Below are 15,891 nucleotides of genomic sequence, written 5' to 3' on the forward strand. Positions count from 1 at the left end.
CCACTTTAAGCCATTCTTTCATTTACACAATTCATGTAGGTCACCCTTTTTTACTTCCAAAGAGTACGATTTTAATGCCTTTAAGTGAATAACATGACAATTAATCAATTTGGATCAGGGGTCTCCAACATGGTGCGCACAGGCACCAAGTAGCCTCCTTGGAACACCTGAATGGCCAGCGGACAGGTTCTGAAAATATTTCACCAGTAACGCGTCGTTGCAATTTCTAGTAAATTGGATTTCTAACTGACAATGTTTAGTGGTTGACTTAGCTTCTAATAATTACAACATGGTATCCCTTTGCGCTATTCCGTGACAAAAAAGTAGTTCTCAGCTTCAAAAAGATTGGTGACACCAGATCGATATATTTTAGTTTAAAGGATATTATTCGTTCAACCTAATATTATGTATGTTATTTATTCACACTCAGTTTACAAATTTATAAATAAAATAGTATAGGAACACCCAATTTTCAGTCAACTTAATACTAAGTGTAAATTAGTATTTGCAGCAGATTGCATACTTAGTGTAGAATATTAGGACAAAAAGGTAGACTTTCACAACAAAATATTCTGTATTTCAAAATAAAAACAGATTTATAGCTTTAAGATATGAAGCTTCAGAATTGTCAGGATTTAGAATAAAAAAATACACCTAGTAATAATGAATCCAGTCATACAATTTTTTATATAAATACTATGGATTTTATTTAAATATTGTTCACTTCTTGGAAAACGTTTTTATTTACATATATTAGACTCACATCGCTACACATTGACAGACAGCTTTACCGTTCATTCACCCGTACAAATGTCGCCTTGTTGGAAAAAGGACAATCATACCAGTCGTGTTGATGGCAGAAGCACCTTTGCTTTGATGGGAGGAACACACATAGGGGAGGACAGCGTGGACGAGACAAGCTTGTAAAGACAGCAAAGGCCTCTTGATGACGAGTCAATCGATGTGTTAAGGCTGAACCTGCAATCCAACTTTTCAGTTCTGCTTTAAATTTCACAGCGTCGCTGCCTTTTGTTTGCACATACATTAAATAGTTCGAAAACACGCTCGAGACACAACAACGAACTACAAGAGGTTGAGTGAAATCATGCGAGGAGAACAGCACGGACAAAATCTTAATCAACTAACTACATTTTTAAAGACTTTTTCAAAGAACCTCGCCGGTTTAAAACAGCTTCGACTATAATCATGAAACACACATAAACGGTTACGTTATTGTTCAACAGATTGCCTACGACAGGGCCCTTGTCATGCATTCTATATGGCTTTCCTTCTTTGGCTTCAGAAACCTGTCGAGCACGAGCGTCAACTCATCAAATGAAATTCAAATCGGAGACGGACAAAAACAAAATAAAAAATAAGACAATGCTCTCCAGAGAAAAACTATTTTCAGTATTGCCGGGGTTACAGACAAGAAACATGTTAAGACGTTTGTCTCGTCTCAGCTGAAGGACATCTCGCCAGGGATAGAAGCTTATGACACAAGGCTTGGGATTCATTTACATAAGTGGATTAAACTCAGATCCCACATGTACTCTTTACAATCAGCCCATGTACTCCTATTACACAAGAGAAGCAGCAAAAATGAACAATAAATGCAACAACACAATTTCAAAAACTCATCTAAATAGTCTACCAATAGTACACCTGTCATACTTGAGAAATCATCACTGAAAACATTAGCTGAAGAAATCCTGGATAGTCCCACTAGGTGGCAGTTTAACAATTATTATAATCATTTCCGGACGGATTAAGAGCGTTTAAATTAAAACGTTTCTACTCTCGATGATTAAAAACACCATGCAACAATATACATTTTTTTCTGTGGGAGCACAAAGCACTTACGCTCGTCTAATTCATAGAAAGTACCCGATTTATAATGTGGAAGACAAGTAAATTAGTGGATGGAAGGATGGAGGACTGCCAGGATTGGGTGTACACTCAGTAAACTATTGAAGGAAATATAGCGTTTCTGGGCAAACGCTTTCAAACGCCATCCTTTTAAAAAAATAAACATCTCTTTTTAACTTCAAACTTGACCTATGGCTGCATTACCGGACGCTATCACAATTCTTCCTGAACATTAAACACGACACACATTCTAACTCGAATGCACACACACTTAGTCCCTTTCCCACCGCGCTATTTAAGCAAATGTCCTTCTCAGCAAGCGGAAGCGTGCGGATTCACTAAACGTCTGTGAACGCACCACGCCGACAGTAAATCAAAAAATAGAGAAGACAGTCCACAAATTTCAACTATTTACAACCGCAAACAGGCACAACCTTCCCTTAGCTTCAAACCCGGCTCTCCACTGAGACTTTATTTGAGTTCCCCCCGAGGCCTCGGCTAGTAATCGACAAGATAGCTAATCAGTCATCCGGAAAATCAACTACTCTGCACAGGCCTCAAACGGAGCTCAAGAAACACACTTGAACTGAATTATCCACCTTATTACTAAGGAACCCAAAATCCTGGCTTAGGCCTACCTCTCTCTTCTAAATGACGCATAGTAGTGCAGGACCTTAATGCTGTCCAAGCTGCCCGATTCCTCTCTAAAACTCCACACAACAGAGGAAAAACAAAAAACCAAAGGGACAAAGGTGGGCGAGAGGGTGCTCTGTTGGTGAGCCACAGGAAGGAGCCAATGAGCCCTGCAGGGGAAGGCGCGATGCACTCCGTCAAACAAAGACACATTTGAGGATGCGCACTTCCTAATCTGTATATTCGGCCACAATGGACAGCAGCACAGTGATGTCGTCCGGCTTTCCCCCTACAAATGAGACACATTGAGGAGCGGTTAGCAGTGTTACATTTCGAGTAGCTGTATTGGTTATTCCAGACGATAAGTTGCACTATTTCTCATTGATTTACAATCACACATAAGCATGTAACCCTTGATGTGCTTCGAGCACGTGAAAACTACAGCTGTCTTCCCAGAAGGTGAAAACAAACTTCTTCAAAGCCAAACTAAATTCTCCTCGGCATAAAATTAGTGTTGTCATTTTCTGCGCAGAAAGCGTGCTTTGTGGTCTTCTTTGTGGATATCTAGCAGAAAGATAATGTTGTCTTGTTAACCTGGAAAGCTACCACTGTCTTCCTATCGCCTGGTTCTGTGTAGAAAGCTAGCATTGTTTTATTAGCACGAACAGCGGGCACCATCTGTTTGTTTGAGGAAAGTTAGCTTGTTGAGCGCAGAAGGATAGCATTGTGTTCTTAAACCTAAAAGGCTTGTGTCCTCTCTTATTGCGTGTGGAAAATTAGCATTGTTTTACTAGCATGAAAAGCTAGCATTGACTTATTCATGGTGGAAAGCTAGCACTGTCTTTTAAAGACGTGAAGCAAAGGTGCCAGATCAGGCCCGCCAGACAACACAGAGAAGCGCAAGAGAAAAAATTAGCTGGTTTAAAGTATGTCCACTTGATGTCGCAAAAGCCAGGTGCCACTCCCAGAGCAACTGGGTTGTATCTATTTCGCTCTCATTTTTCGCTGTATATTTCCCTCTTTTTTCCATTTTTCTTTTCTCCCTATTCCTCTCTATTCTCTCTCCCTCACTATCTATCTCACTTTCATTCTCTTTCTTTGTCTCTCACTCTCTCTCCTTCCTCCTTTCTTTTTCTGTCTTTCTTTCATTCTTTCTGTCCATGTCTTTCTATTTATTCTACTCTCTCTCTCTCTCTCTCTCTCTCTCTCTCTCTCTCTCTCTCTCTCTCTCTCTCTCTCTCTCTCTCTCTCTCTCTCTCTCTCTCTCTCTCTCTCTCTCTCTCTCTCTCTCTCTCTCTCCCCCATGTGGCCCCAGAGCTAAAATGAGTTTGACACCCCTGGCGTAAATCTATTATAGTCTTATTCTGTGTGAAAAAATATATATTTCTTTAAGGAAACCAAGCATCGCCTCATTAAGCGCGGAAAGCTCGCATTGTCTTCTGAGCAGAACACTAGAAAATTGCCATAGTCATCTGCTGCGTTCAAACCTAATGTAGTTATTTTTGATAATGTAGCCTCATCATTATGTAAGCTTCAAAATACTTTATTTTTTGTGTTATATATGTTTTAGTCATGACCCGGTTTTGTATTTTTCGCAAAGAATGACTCAGGAGTGTGGACTATACGGTCATTTATACAAACAGATCCCTTCCAAATTGGTCTAAAACTTGGTAACTCGATTCAAACATGAAAAAAAGAAATGAAATGTGTCATAGTTCAAATTGCGTTATCTATTGATGATGATCGGAAGGGACACGCTTACCTCTTACATTCAGGCCATTGTCACAAGCAAACTGTGCAAACGGGGACATGTAGTTGGGATCATAAGCCAGGTTATGCGCTTGCTTTGCTATACTCTGTGCCGTCTGCAAGATGCTGTCATAGTTTGTTGTCTGTGCGGGAGAAAAACGGATAAGATTGTTGGAAAGACATCTCTCTAGTATATTTTGATGTAAAAAGTTCCACCTTGAGTTTTTTGAGCTCCTGGAGAATCATGTAGTCGGGCATGTTGTCGAAGAGGCCGTCGGTGGCGGTGAGGATGATGTCCCCAAGCTGCACGTCAAAAGAGGAGCTGTCAGCAGCTTCTGGACTGAAAGCGGAAAAAGACAATAGTTTAGAGACATGCAATAGTGGAGTACTTTGACTTGATAGTAAAAAATGTGAGTTTGTTCTAGTGGCGTCACGGCCTTAGGTTTATCTACCAAAGCCTTTAAAGAGCTGCTTTGTCAGGGGCTATTTTTGAATGGATGTCCCACATTGTCAAGAACCAGTAATCGACCGAAGCTTTAGTGTGAAACTGTAGTATGATACACTCATTTTAAACCACTGCACCACAAAACATGAGTGCGCTGTGAGAACTTGTCCGGTGTGCCGCATGAAGTTGTCCTATTTTATATCTGGTTGATTTTCCAATCATCAGCCGGTTAATATTTTCTGTATCCATTAGTTGGGAGCGGTTCTGTATTTTTATAATGATCTGAAAAGGAGGTAGTTGGCATTAAAAAATTGGGGATCTTATTTTGTTTGTAGATGTTGTCTAAACTTAAACTGCCAAACTCTGTTTGTTTATCTGTTTGTTGTCTGTTAAAAAAAAGCATTATTGTTAATTTCAGGGGGGAAAACAGACATTTTAAAAATGGTCTCACTGGCATATTTCCCATGTTATGCATATTTTTTCTTACTTTAATGGAAAATATATAAAAAAAAATCATTACTACAAAATAAAACACAAATCTAGTAAAACTACAAAAAAATGTTGAAAAATAATTTACCAAAATTATTTCTCTGTACTACCTCCAGAGCCAAAGCCGCAAAAAAATGGGATTCTCTCGAAGAAACTTGATTGGAACCAAATTTAGATGCTGTTGCTTTCTACCCAATGTGATGCAGCAGAGACATCGGCATCATAAAGGACTTATCTCACCTATTTGACCTGTTGCCCTGTGGTAGGCGCAACATGTCCATTAGAACGAAGAGAAACGGGCTAAAAGACTGTTTCCTCCCCAGGGCCATCACCACATGCACAACTTTGAACATAAATATCTACCAACTTATTTGGGTATTTTTATGTTGCAGCTAAATTTTCATTGCACTACTTTTATTGTGCTCGTTACGATGCACTATTCTTTCATTGCACTTTTAATATAATTTGGGTGCGCCTTGAAGCACTACGTTGTAAATATTTGTATTTATTGATTCACACAATTTTTTAATCTTATTTTTGGTTTTAAAATCTTTATCACATGTTTACCCTGGAGTGCCATGTCTAGTCTTATAGCAAACAATGTCTCACCACGTTGATATCAAGACAATAAAGACAATTCTCTTCTATTAAATTGTAAACTTGGGTTCTATAATACAGTGAATTTCAACCACTGTGCCGCGACACACTAGTGTGCCGTGAGAGATCATCAGGTGTTCCGTGAGAAATTATCCAATTTTACTTTTTAAAATTTAATAAAACATTTATGAATCATTTTCAGCAAATATTATGTCATTGTCAAGTGTCTGTGCTGTAAAAACTGGGGGTATTATACATTATATTGTAATTAAACATACTGTTCAGTGTCATAACATTTTTGGTTGGTGGTGTGCCACAAAATTTTTCCAATGTATAAAAAATATTCCCTGGCTCAAAAAAGGTTGAAAAACACTGCAGTTATGATAATTTAAGCATTGCAAAACAAGACTGATGCAGGGAATCTCATATTCCTGAACACTTTCGGGGTTCGTAGACCTATTTCATAGCCAAATTCAAGCACTTGTTGAGATTTCAAAGCCAAATTTCCCAATTTCCCTGGTACCATTAAAAGAAAAAAAAAATCTAGTGTCAATCGTGTATTTTGGAGAGCCACATATATATCTGTGTTTTACATATGGGAATTTTAATCTTGCCTGTGCATTTAGAAAAACAAATATTTTTTAGATCTTAAATATACCACGAATATATTGGTTTTCTATACAAATATCTCCCCATATAGGTGTTGGGCAAAAATGACAGTAATATGTAATTACCATTTTCAGAAGCAGAAAAATCTTACTATTAAAATGTACGATTTGCTTGGCTCATAAATGTCCATAATTGATACTTAATTCTTGCGCAAATACACATTTCGTGGTGCCCTGTTTAGGTGTAGCATGCACCTGTAGGAGGCGATGACAGTTCATAGGACAATGCCATACAAACTAGCGTCAGCCGCTGTTAATTATGAAGGGAGAAGGAATCTGATGGCAAAGTAAAGCCACCAGAGAGCAGTACCTGCGTCATTTTAAACAGGTTTGTTGAAAACATGCCAACAATTTTCAGCATTTACAAGCACCTCACCCAAAATTCAAGCAGTTTTCAAACCTTGAGAAAACCTCATTGAAACTCAAGCACTTTAGCAACCATACGAGCCCCGCATTTTCAATGGGTGTGCCTTAAGTGTGTGAGAGTGAAGTGAGTGAAGCCTTGGATAAACAATGTTGAAAAACAGGTATGAACAATATGTGAAATAACAACGGATTAATTGTAAGGACAAATACATTGGATCTCTATAGTTTTTGTGTTCCAAGTTAATGAGTGATCTCTCAGTAAGAAAGCCACGTTGAAGCCAAACAACAGAGACTTGCCACAACAAAAGATGAGGCGTGCTACTTTTCAGAGTGTATATTTGGTAGCCACTACCCACCTGTCGCTGAGCACAGACCCTTCTGCACCTGGGGGAGCTATGGAGAGCTGGAAGGGCGTGTTGAAGTAATGCTGCTGCTCATCCGAACGGTGCACCACCTCACCCCCTCGCACCACCAGGAAGCCTGAATCACCCAGGTTGCAGGTGTGAAGTCTGTGACTTCGTCGATCTAGCACCACGATACAGGCGGTGCTGCTCCCTAGAAAAACAACCAAGTGCTATTACAACCTTGGGAGGCAAATTCTGCTGCGGCCTTCAGCTGTAGAGCTCAAGTGCGCCTCATCCTTGAAACGAATACAAAAACAAAACGGCTTATTTGACAAATGTACGGCCATAACAGATGGGCGCTGTGTCTCTAAAGATGTGACCTGGGGGTCTTGTTTGCCTCCTCATGCAGTGTCACATAAATTATTTACCTCCTGGAGCTCGGATTCCCATTTTACTATCCTCAACACATTCTTAAAGGAAAATACAGACCACGTATGTCCAATTATTTTACACACTAAAAAGCACACCCTGGATATATTGTTGTCACTCGATTTTCTATTAACTTCACATTTAAGCAATGATAACACGTTTTTACCATTAGAGATCGAAATCCGGTTCAGTGCTCCCACCTTTAAGGCCGGGAAATTTAAACAATAACAAACAACATATCAAGCAAAACAATATTGTGGAAACTATTTAGGTGAATTATCGTATTATATTGTAGATTCAAAAAAAAAAAAAAAATCTGGGTTTAATATATGTAGGTTTGTGTGAAAGCCAAAGATGTAAACAGTCAAATGTTTCTGGAATTATTGTATTTATTTATGTATAACGTGCACTTGTTTATAATGTGCACCCTTATTTTTTTTTCAAATAAAAATTGTCAGAAGTTTTTTTCTGACCTCAAACTACGCATTGTTGTTGACTACGTGCAGACATGATTAAATAAATTATTGACAACATACCCAATGAAAACTATACAAACATAATTTTACAATTTGTTTATTTAATATCCTCCAAAGTCTGATTCGTCATCAGATACATCAAAGAGTAGTTTCCCTTATCTTGCTTTATTGTGTTTATTCATATCTATTTAGGACGACTTTCTGTTTCCAACATTCTCACAGAGTAGTTTAGTGGTTAGGGTTCAGCACTCTCACCCCTGCATCTTGTGTTCAATTCCCATCAGATGTAATGCTCTGCGATTGTGGCCAGTGATATTTTCAACTAATATATCGTTTTACAAATACAGTAATATACTACCATAAAACACTATGTATAACGGGCACCCAAACTTTTGAGTTCTTTTTTAGGCAATTTTCTATGTGCTTTAGGGGCGTTAACATATAATTTAATTTCCGGAAAAAATTCCAGTACGTGTTGCATCCGGCGCGGGATACGGAAAGCCTCGAATAAGGCCCATCCTCACTGTCTGTCTCCCCTTTAATCCACGTTATTTAAAAAAGAAAACGATCAAACTTCTACTAATATTTGACGACACGTTCTTTTATGAGGGCTCACCCAGAAGAGGAACTTTGTTCTGCAGGAGCTCATAGTAGCCAGACGTTAAGATGCCAACTGGATTGCTGGGAGTAAAGCGACCTTCCTTCACCAACCTCTCGCACGTTCTCATCAACGTGGCGGAGAACTGAGATGGGTCGACGCCATAGTCACGCCAACCTCCCACGCCATCTGCTACACCTGTTCAGACAAAAAGGTAAATTTCTAAAGAGGGTAACTTGATGTATGTAGAGGACTGTATTATTGAATTAAAGAGATACTTGACTAATGCAGTTAGATCAATTGTAATTGAGGTCTTGTTTATTTGAGGGGGTGTTGGGGTCGGCAAAAAAATAAGCATAAAAAAATAAACCACTGTTACCGGTACTTTGCTTTGTAAACTAGGTAGATCTGCAAAACTAAATGGAATATCAACAAAATGAATACTGCAGCCCCATCTGACCTCTACATCACAAAGGCCAATGAGCCATCATAAAGGGCCAGGCTCGGCAAATAGAGCAATGCGAAACATTCAAAATTATTTGAAATATTTTTTTATAGCGACCGCTCTTTAGTTATTAGTGACGCCACTACTTTAATTGTTTGATATCCCGTGCATGCACCAATGTGGCACAACACATGCAATCGTCACGTCTTAATCAAACAATATCTTGCTATTTCTTAATTTACCAAAAACCCATGCAATGGTTTAAGGACATTTCTCTTCATAGATACAATTTTAATAAATGAAAAAGTTGTGTAGACAAAAGCCAGGCTAAGCGGCGCTAACGTCAATGTTAGCAAGATGGCCGCCTCCATGCTCGACCATTCTGACCTTGTTGTTTTTAACACATTGTTTAAAATTTGACTATATTATTACACCTGTCGCCTTTGGATCAGTTTATGTACACATCCAGAATCGGTATAATTAATAATCCTGCGCCGATTTCGCGTTTTAACGTATCTAGGTGAAAGGTCGTTTGGTCTATAGCAAAGAAACCGCACCGCAAAAACACGCATATAAAAAGATTAAAATAAAATAAAAAGCTAACGCATTTAATGTACATTTCCAAGATGCTTAATCACGAAAACAAATCAAATAAAAAAGAACGGGAAGGACAACGTTTAGACCGTGTGATCAGAGGGGGTGGAGGCTTTTGTTTTCATCGTGAGGTCAGTCCACGTGCAGGGAGTGGACAAAACCACTGAAGGTCAACCTGGTACACGGAGCCCTCAAGCAGGTAAAACCCGGACGAACCGGGACAGGGGTGCACACTTACCCAAAACATCTGCGCTCTTGTTCCTCGCGACAAAACAGGCGTCGTCCCCGTAACACATCCCTTTCTTAAGAATCCCCTTGCGAAAGTCCTTGCCGAAACCATAGCTGGCGGTGATCAGACTGTAGTCGCGTCCGTCCGTCTGCGATAGTCCACCGAGGACAGCCCTGGCTACCAGTCTGCCATAAGACAGTACGGATAACATCCCCGCCCCGGCAAGAAGCCCAAGCCGCTGCCCCGGTTTGGAGTCCTCTCACTCGGTCGTCTTATTCCACTCGGCCCGCTCGATGTCTCCTTCAGATGATGGCGTTTTTTAAGCAGCCATGCACGCCAAAAACTCCGATTCAAGGACTTACTAACTTAACACTTTTGTTAACGCAAATTAGTTACAAACACGGAGAGTTTGTTTCTACATTGCTAGTTTAATGTCCGCTGTTCCTCCACTTGGTACTCTCCGTTCCGACATCTTTCTCCTGTGACCTGCAAGTACATCCGGGCATCAGACAGTTTACAGTGATGACGTCAAAGCAATGGTGACAGCAACCAATGAGAGTGGCCCTAATGGCTTCTGCCCTGCTTTGTGCTACAACACTGCGCATGCGTAACGGATGCGTTTGTTTTGCTGGCTAGGCGCCACATGGACAAATGTTATAAAATGAAAAAAAGACGAGATTCAATTTTTTTCTTGTTTTTCATAAATTAAAAATTTAAATTACATGCACTTAACACCAAAACAAATAAATTAAGCAAAATTGGGTTTATTGTATCTATCTGTATTACGTCAATTCCTGTGTCCGGTCTGGGGTGTGTACAAAACGAGTGCACCACAGCCCGAGACCCAGCCCTCGCAACGCATAACGGAGCAAAGGGGAATAATCAGACAACAGACGATCGAAATTTAGCGACGAATAACGGCGTTTCATTGTTTTTCTTCGGTGAGGCGTTATTCAGGTACAACACTCAATAATATTGTCATGCAGGCCTGTAAAGTCGGTCACCCCTCTTGAGGGATATGACCAAGGTAGATAGATAAATAGTCCTGTAAAGGACACGGTGTCCATGTCAATTGTATTTATATATTTATATTTATTAATCGATTGGTGATCGCTATTCGGTGGGGTGAATCTATTTGCACTATAAAGAGATAGTTGTATATGCTGAGTGTTGTTTTCTATATTATTTGTATCGCTCACGATGACAACACACGCTAAAATGCATTCGATTAGAAACATGGAAATGACGTCATCGGTCATTTGATGCCCGTTACTTTTGTTCCTACTTGAATTCATTGTTTATAATCGATGCCTTCCGTGATGTCTAGTTTCAGGATGAAGAGGTGGCGCGAGGCAGCTTTGCTGTCTGTGCTCATCATTTGTTTGCTGATCACCGACTCCACATGGGCCAAAAGAGGAGGCAGCAGCAGCAGCAGCAGCAGTGGCCGGAGATCCTCCACCTCCTGGAGTAACCGGGGCTCGAATTCCAAACCTTCAAGCTCAAACCCAGGAAGTACTTCCAATCGGAACTCTAATCCATACCCCGCCGGTGGGAGCTATCCAGGAGTGGGAAATCGAAACCCGTCAAGTTATCCAGGGGGCGGAAGTTATCCAGGGGGCGGAAGTTATCCTAACCCGAATCCTGGTCGAACCAACCCTGGCCAGAATCCTGTGGGAGGTGGTTACCCCAATCAAAACCCTGGCAGGGGCAGCTACCCAGGAGGAGGCAGTTATCCAAACCAAAATCCCGCTGGCCGTAACCCTGCAGGTGGTTACCCCAACCAAAACCCTGGAAGGGGCAGCTACCCAGCAGGAGGCAGTTATCCCAACCAGAATCCAGGCAGAGGTGGTACTAACCAAGGATACCCAAATGCTGGAGGTTACCCCAACCAAAACCCTGGGAGGGGCAGCTACCCAGCAGGGGGCAGTTATCCCAACCAGAATCCAGGCAGAGGTGGTACTAACCCAGGATACCCAAATGCTGGAGGTTACCCCAACCAAAACCCTGGGAGGGGCAGCTACCCAGCAGGAGGCAGTTATCCCAACCAGAATCCAGGCAGAGGTGGTACTAACCAAGGATACCCAAATGCTGGAGGTTATCCAAACCCAAATCCTGGGAGAAATTATCCAAATCAGAATCCAGCTGGAGGGGGATACCCCAATAGGGGTGGCTACCCAGCTGGTGGGAGCTACCCGGGCGGGGGAAGCTACCCAGCAGGAGGAGGCTATCCTAACAGGGGCGGCTACCCGGTTGCAGGCGGCTACCCAGCCGCGGGTGGGTTTCCAAACAGAAACCCTTATCAGTACCCAGGTGCAGGCGGTTATCCAGGACGTGGTGGATCCTTCGGTTACCCCCAAGGAAACCCAAATAATCGGATCTTGAGTCCCCATATTGGCGGCGGCGCTTACGGATATGGAGGTCACGGAATGGGGGGTTCCCCCTTTTCCCGCTCTGTTTCGGGATTGGGCTACAAACCCAAATCCACGGGCTTCGCCAAGAAGGCCATCATGGCGGCGGGCGTAGGCGCTGTAGCCGGCATGGCGGTCGGATACGGACTCGGTCGATTCCCTCGCCCGCACTTCTCGTTCCGGAACCCCGAAGAGGAGTACTACTACAACAACTACATGTACAAGCGCTACGGCTCCCGCTCCACGGACGAGAAAGACTTCGGCCGAGATTATGTCTACAAGCCGCCGCCGAGAGCAGAGACCTACGATGCCTTCATGGCCAAATGCATGAACAGAACCGACCTTCTCAAAGAGCCTAAAAGCACCAACTCCTCGGGGGTCGTTCAGGAGACCGACAACGACACGGTGAGCATCGAGGAGATCGGCTACCCGTCCCTGGTGGAACAGATGAAAGCACGACGCTGCGTTGAGAATTACATGGTCTACTCCGAGCAATTCCTGGAGAAACGCAAGTTCGACTACCAGGTTCAGAGGGGTCGTAGCGGGCCGCCCAGTTATGGGGTGGCGCAGTTTTTCCCGTCGCTCTTCATGTTGCTGTTCAGCGTTGTCCTGCTTCAGTAAGAACGACTCGACCCTCCGTGGTAACTGCACGTGTCGATACAGTAATGCTGTTCCTGTGTATCCTATATCCTCGGTAAGCTTCTTGAAATTTGCACCTTGCTGGTTATTTTTAGTCAGTAACTATATACATTACTAATTAAAAGTTAGGTATGTCGAGGTCTGAAATACACTTATTGGTGAAACCAGTTCGACTTTTGCTAAAGGTCCGTGCAATGCGTCAGTAAGTTGGTCCGAGAATAAATCAAATTGATTCAAAAATCGACAATTTGAAACGATGTTGCGTCGTGAGATAGAGGATTGGAATTGTTTAAATGATTGAATTTGGATGGCTCAAATCTGGTGCTAGTTACCGAACAATAGTTTAAATAGCAGTGACGTTCATACAAATGATTTTAATGTAATTAATTCATTTGATTTTGAATAACTTAATTGTCAAGAAAGTCATATGAAAAACAGTAGATTGAAAAAACTTAATTGTCTTACCTTAACTTGTAAATGAAGTGCTCCTTTTGAATACAGGCATCAATAGAAAAAAATTATACTATGACTAATTCTATTGTTCGGGGCTGAGGTATGCGCTAAATCAGAATCTTCAGTCTCGCTATCGCCCTCTGCCATGAGGCAAGAGAAATGCATGCCTCACTCTGCCGTTGCAGACGCTCAGCACAACAATATGTCACATAGTAATCGCATCAAAATTCATATTGTGCCAAAATTCAAGGATTTTGAATAAGAATTCCACTTGAAATGAATGTAACAAGTTAATATATTTTACATTTTATATTCGACTAACTGCACGTCACTGTTCAATAGTTAATTCTGGTATTGAGGCAGGTTAGTCACAAGCTATAAGTAGCTATTATTTACACGAGCATGACGTGTTACCTTTGCGTAAATCAGATTTGAAATCAGTAATTTTTGTTTGAAAATTTTAAACATGATCTGTTTTTAATCAATGGAAGAAATTGTATGGGTTGGGTGAGGTTTATTGTTAAAAATCAGTTAAAATTGTTATTTTCTAGACTGATCAAATCGCGATTTCTCTGGGTCCATATCGCCCAGCTCCAATACAGAGAAACTGGACCATACGCAACCTTTTCAGTTCCTGAAAGAAATTCTGAAACACTGCACAGCTACATATTTACACTAACGCTTGAAAAGTTGCGATTGAATTCCGAAGCTGAATAGAATTAACTGTCTTTATGTAGTATTCGCGTATACTAACACAAATGCGGTGATCCAGTCCAGCCCATCCTCACCAAAGGACTGTTAGTCTAACATTATTTGCACTCCATCTTGTTGAGCACTGGTTTGTTTGTGATCTTTTGTTTGTGTTAGAGTTCCTCATGAAAATATAACTTCTATAAACATGAAAGCAAGCACCATACGTTGTGAGCGAACAGGTTTTGCATGGTGTTTAGTGTAAATAGAGCGCTCGCTCTTCTGGCATTTTGACGCAAATGTTTTCCCTGGCGTTAAATTACAAGGTCCAAAAAAATCGCCTTATTTAAATTTGTTTGGAAAAAAAGATGTCAGCGTAGATTCCCGAAGCTCTAGTGATCTCCATTCTGTATTTATTCAAACTTAACGGAAAACTGATGTAACGCCTGTGCCCGCCTGTCACTTGTTCATTCAATTTCAAGTTCGTGTTTATTTGTATAGGCCTTAATCACAGGGAGTCTCAAAAGGCTGTACAGACTTCTATTACACAATCCGTGATCTAAAACCTACATGAGGGCAAGGAAAAACTCAAAAACCTCAACATGAGGAAATTAAAGAAAGCCAGAGAATTCAAATGTTTTCGACTTGTTCAATGAAAAAAGATGGTATTTCTACTTTAGGGGTAGGGAACCTATGGCTCTTTTCGTGAATACATAGGGCTCAGAGATAAGATGCTATCTGTGCTATGTTGTAGTCATGGGCGGCTCTGTAGCGTCCCAATTCTGACAAGATAAAGCTGCCCTTTATTTACTGGACCGAACATAATGTATTACCGGTTTACAGTAAAGGTGCCACACTAACAGACCCCGTTTTGGCTGTACATAGCTAAATAATCCTTTATATGAAAGCTTATTGAATAGAATATCTGTGTGATAATTGTTATTACAACATCCATTGCAGCCTGGTCATCCTGGAAGGGGGATTACCTCATGTGCAGTCCCTTTTTGTGTAACACACCAGAAACGGACACAGGACCTAATAGCGCTCGTTTTCTCAGTTTTTATTGATAAAGAGGGAGAGTAAGGCTTGTTTCCATGATCCGATGGCTGACGGACAAAAGGAGCAAGCGGTGCGGAAGTGGCACTTCCATGTCTGGCGAGGGGGATCGGAGACAGGCAGGAATGCAGGCCGGGACTGGAGATCAAAGGCGGTGTCGAGTTCGTAAGCAAGGTTGGTAGCAGGAGGCAGGCAGGTAACGGGGCGAAACAGGTTGGCAACAAAGATCAGGCAGAAAAAAGCAGGGCAGGAATGGAGTCGTACAAAAAAGCTTACTGAGCTGAAGGCAACAGTTTGCGTAACGATCTGACGGCTTTCAAGAGGAAGCCTAGGGTTTAAAAAGAGAGTGTCCACCAATCGGCTGTCCGGGCTGTTGGCGACAATTAAGCCGCTGCAGCTGCGCTCAATCGGCAATCATGAAATTTCGAGTTTTTTTTTTTCATTTTCCCCATGTTGAGGTTTTTGAGTTTAGGTTTTAGATCAGGGGATGGTGTAATAATAGTCTGTAGTTTGTAATAGTCTGCACAGCCCTTTGAGACTCCTTGTGATTAAGGGCTATACAAATGAACTTGACTTGTAGGTTCACTGTTTAAACCTTTTAAAATAAAAAAAACACAGAACAAACTCTAGATACCCAAATATGCTAGCCAATTTTCACTTCTCTAAAATGCCAGAGGTAAGACCATATGCTTCGGTCACGATTCGATCGTATCA

At 41.4% G+C, this 15,891-nt stretch overlaps 2 protein-coding genes across 3 annotated transcripts; one reads left to right on the forward strand and one right to left on the reverse strand.

Moving 5' to 3' along the window:
* Positions 1 to 714: 714 nt before the first annotated feature.
* Positions 715 to 10,438, reverse strand: LOC148350561 (protein phosphatase PTC7 homolog). Its single transcript, XM_088356263.1, has 6 exons — positions 9,941 to 10,438; positions 8,682 to 8,861; positions 7,173 to 7,371; positions 4,468 to 4,591; positions 4,265 to 4,394; positions 715 to 2,791 (listed from the first exon to the last, which is right to left on the reverse strand). The coding sequence occupies exons 1-6, from the start codon at positions 10,140 to 10,142 to the stop codon at positions 2,733 to 2,735; spliced, it is 894 nt and encodes a 297-aa protein (XP_088212389.1). The 5' UTR covers positions 10,143 to 10,438; the 3' UTR covers positions 715 to 2,732.
* Positions 10,439 to 10,722: 284 nt separating this feature from the next.
* On the forward strand, positions 10,723 to 14,345 carry LOC148350562 (uncharacterized). 2 transcript variants are annotated; one of them, XM_088319682.1, is made up of 2 exons: positions 10,723 to 10,888; positions 11,259 to 14,345. In XM_088319682.1, exon 2 carries the CDS (start codon positions 11,266 to 11,268, stop codon positions 12,958 to 12,960), a length of 1,695 nt encoding a protein of 564 aa, XP_088175808.1. In that variant the 5' UTR covers positions 10,723 to 10,888; positions 11,259 to 11,265; the 3' UTR covers positions 12,961 to 14,345. The 2 variants fall into 2 exon arrangements, with proteins under 2 accessions (XP_088175808.1, XP_088175809.1); XM_088319683.1 differs by having other exon boundaries at positions 10,749 to 10,872.
* Positions 14,346 to 15,891: the final 1,546 nt, after the last annotated feature.

The sequence above is a fragment of the Urocampus carinirostris genome, chromosome 16, assembly GCF_059441175.1.
Source record: "Urocampus carinirostris isolate Australia breed hairy pipefish chromosome 16, RoL_Ucar_1.0, whole genome shotgun sequence".
NCBI lineage: Eukaryota > Metazoa > Chordata > Actinopteri > Syngnathiformes > Syngnathidae > Urocampus > Urocampus carinirostris.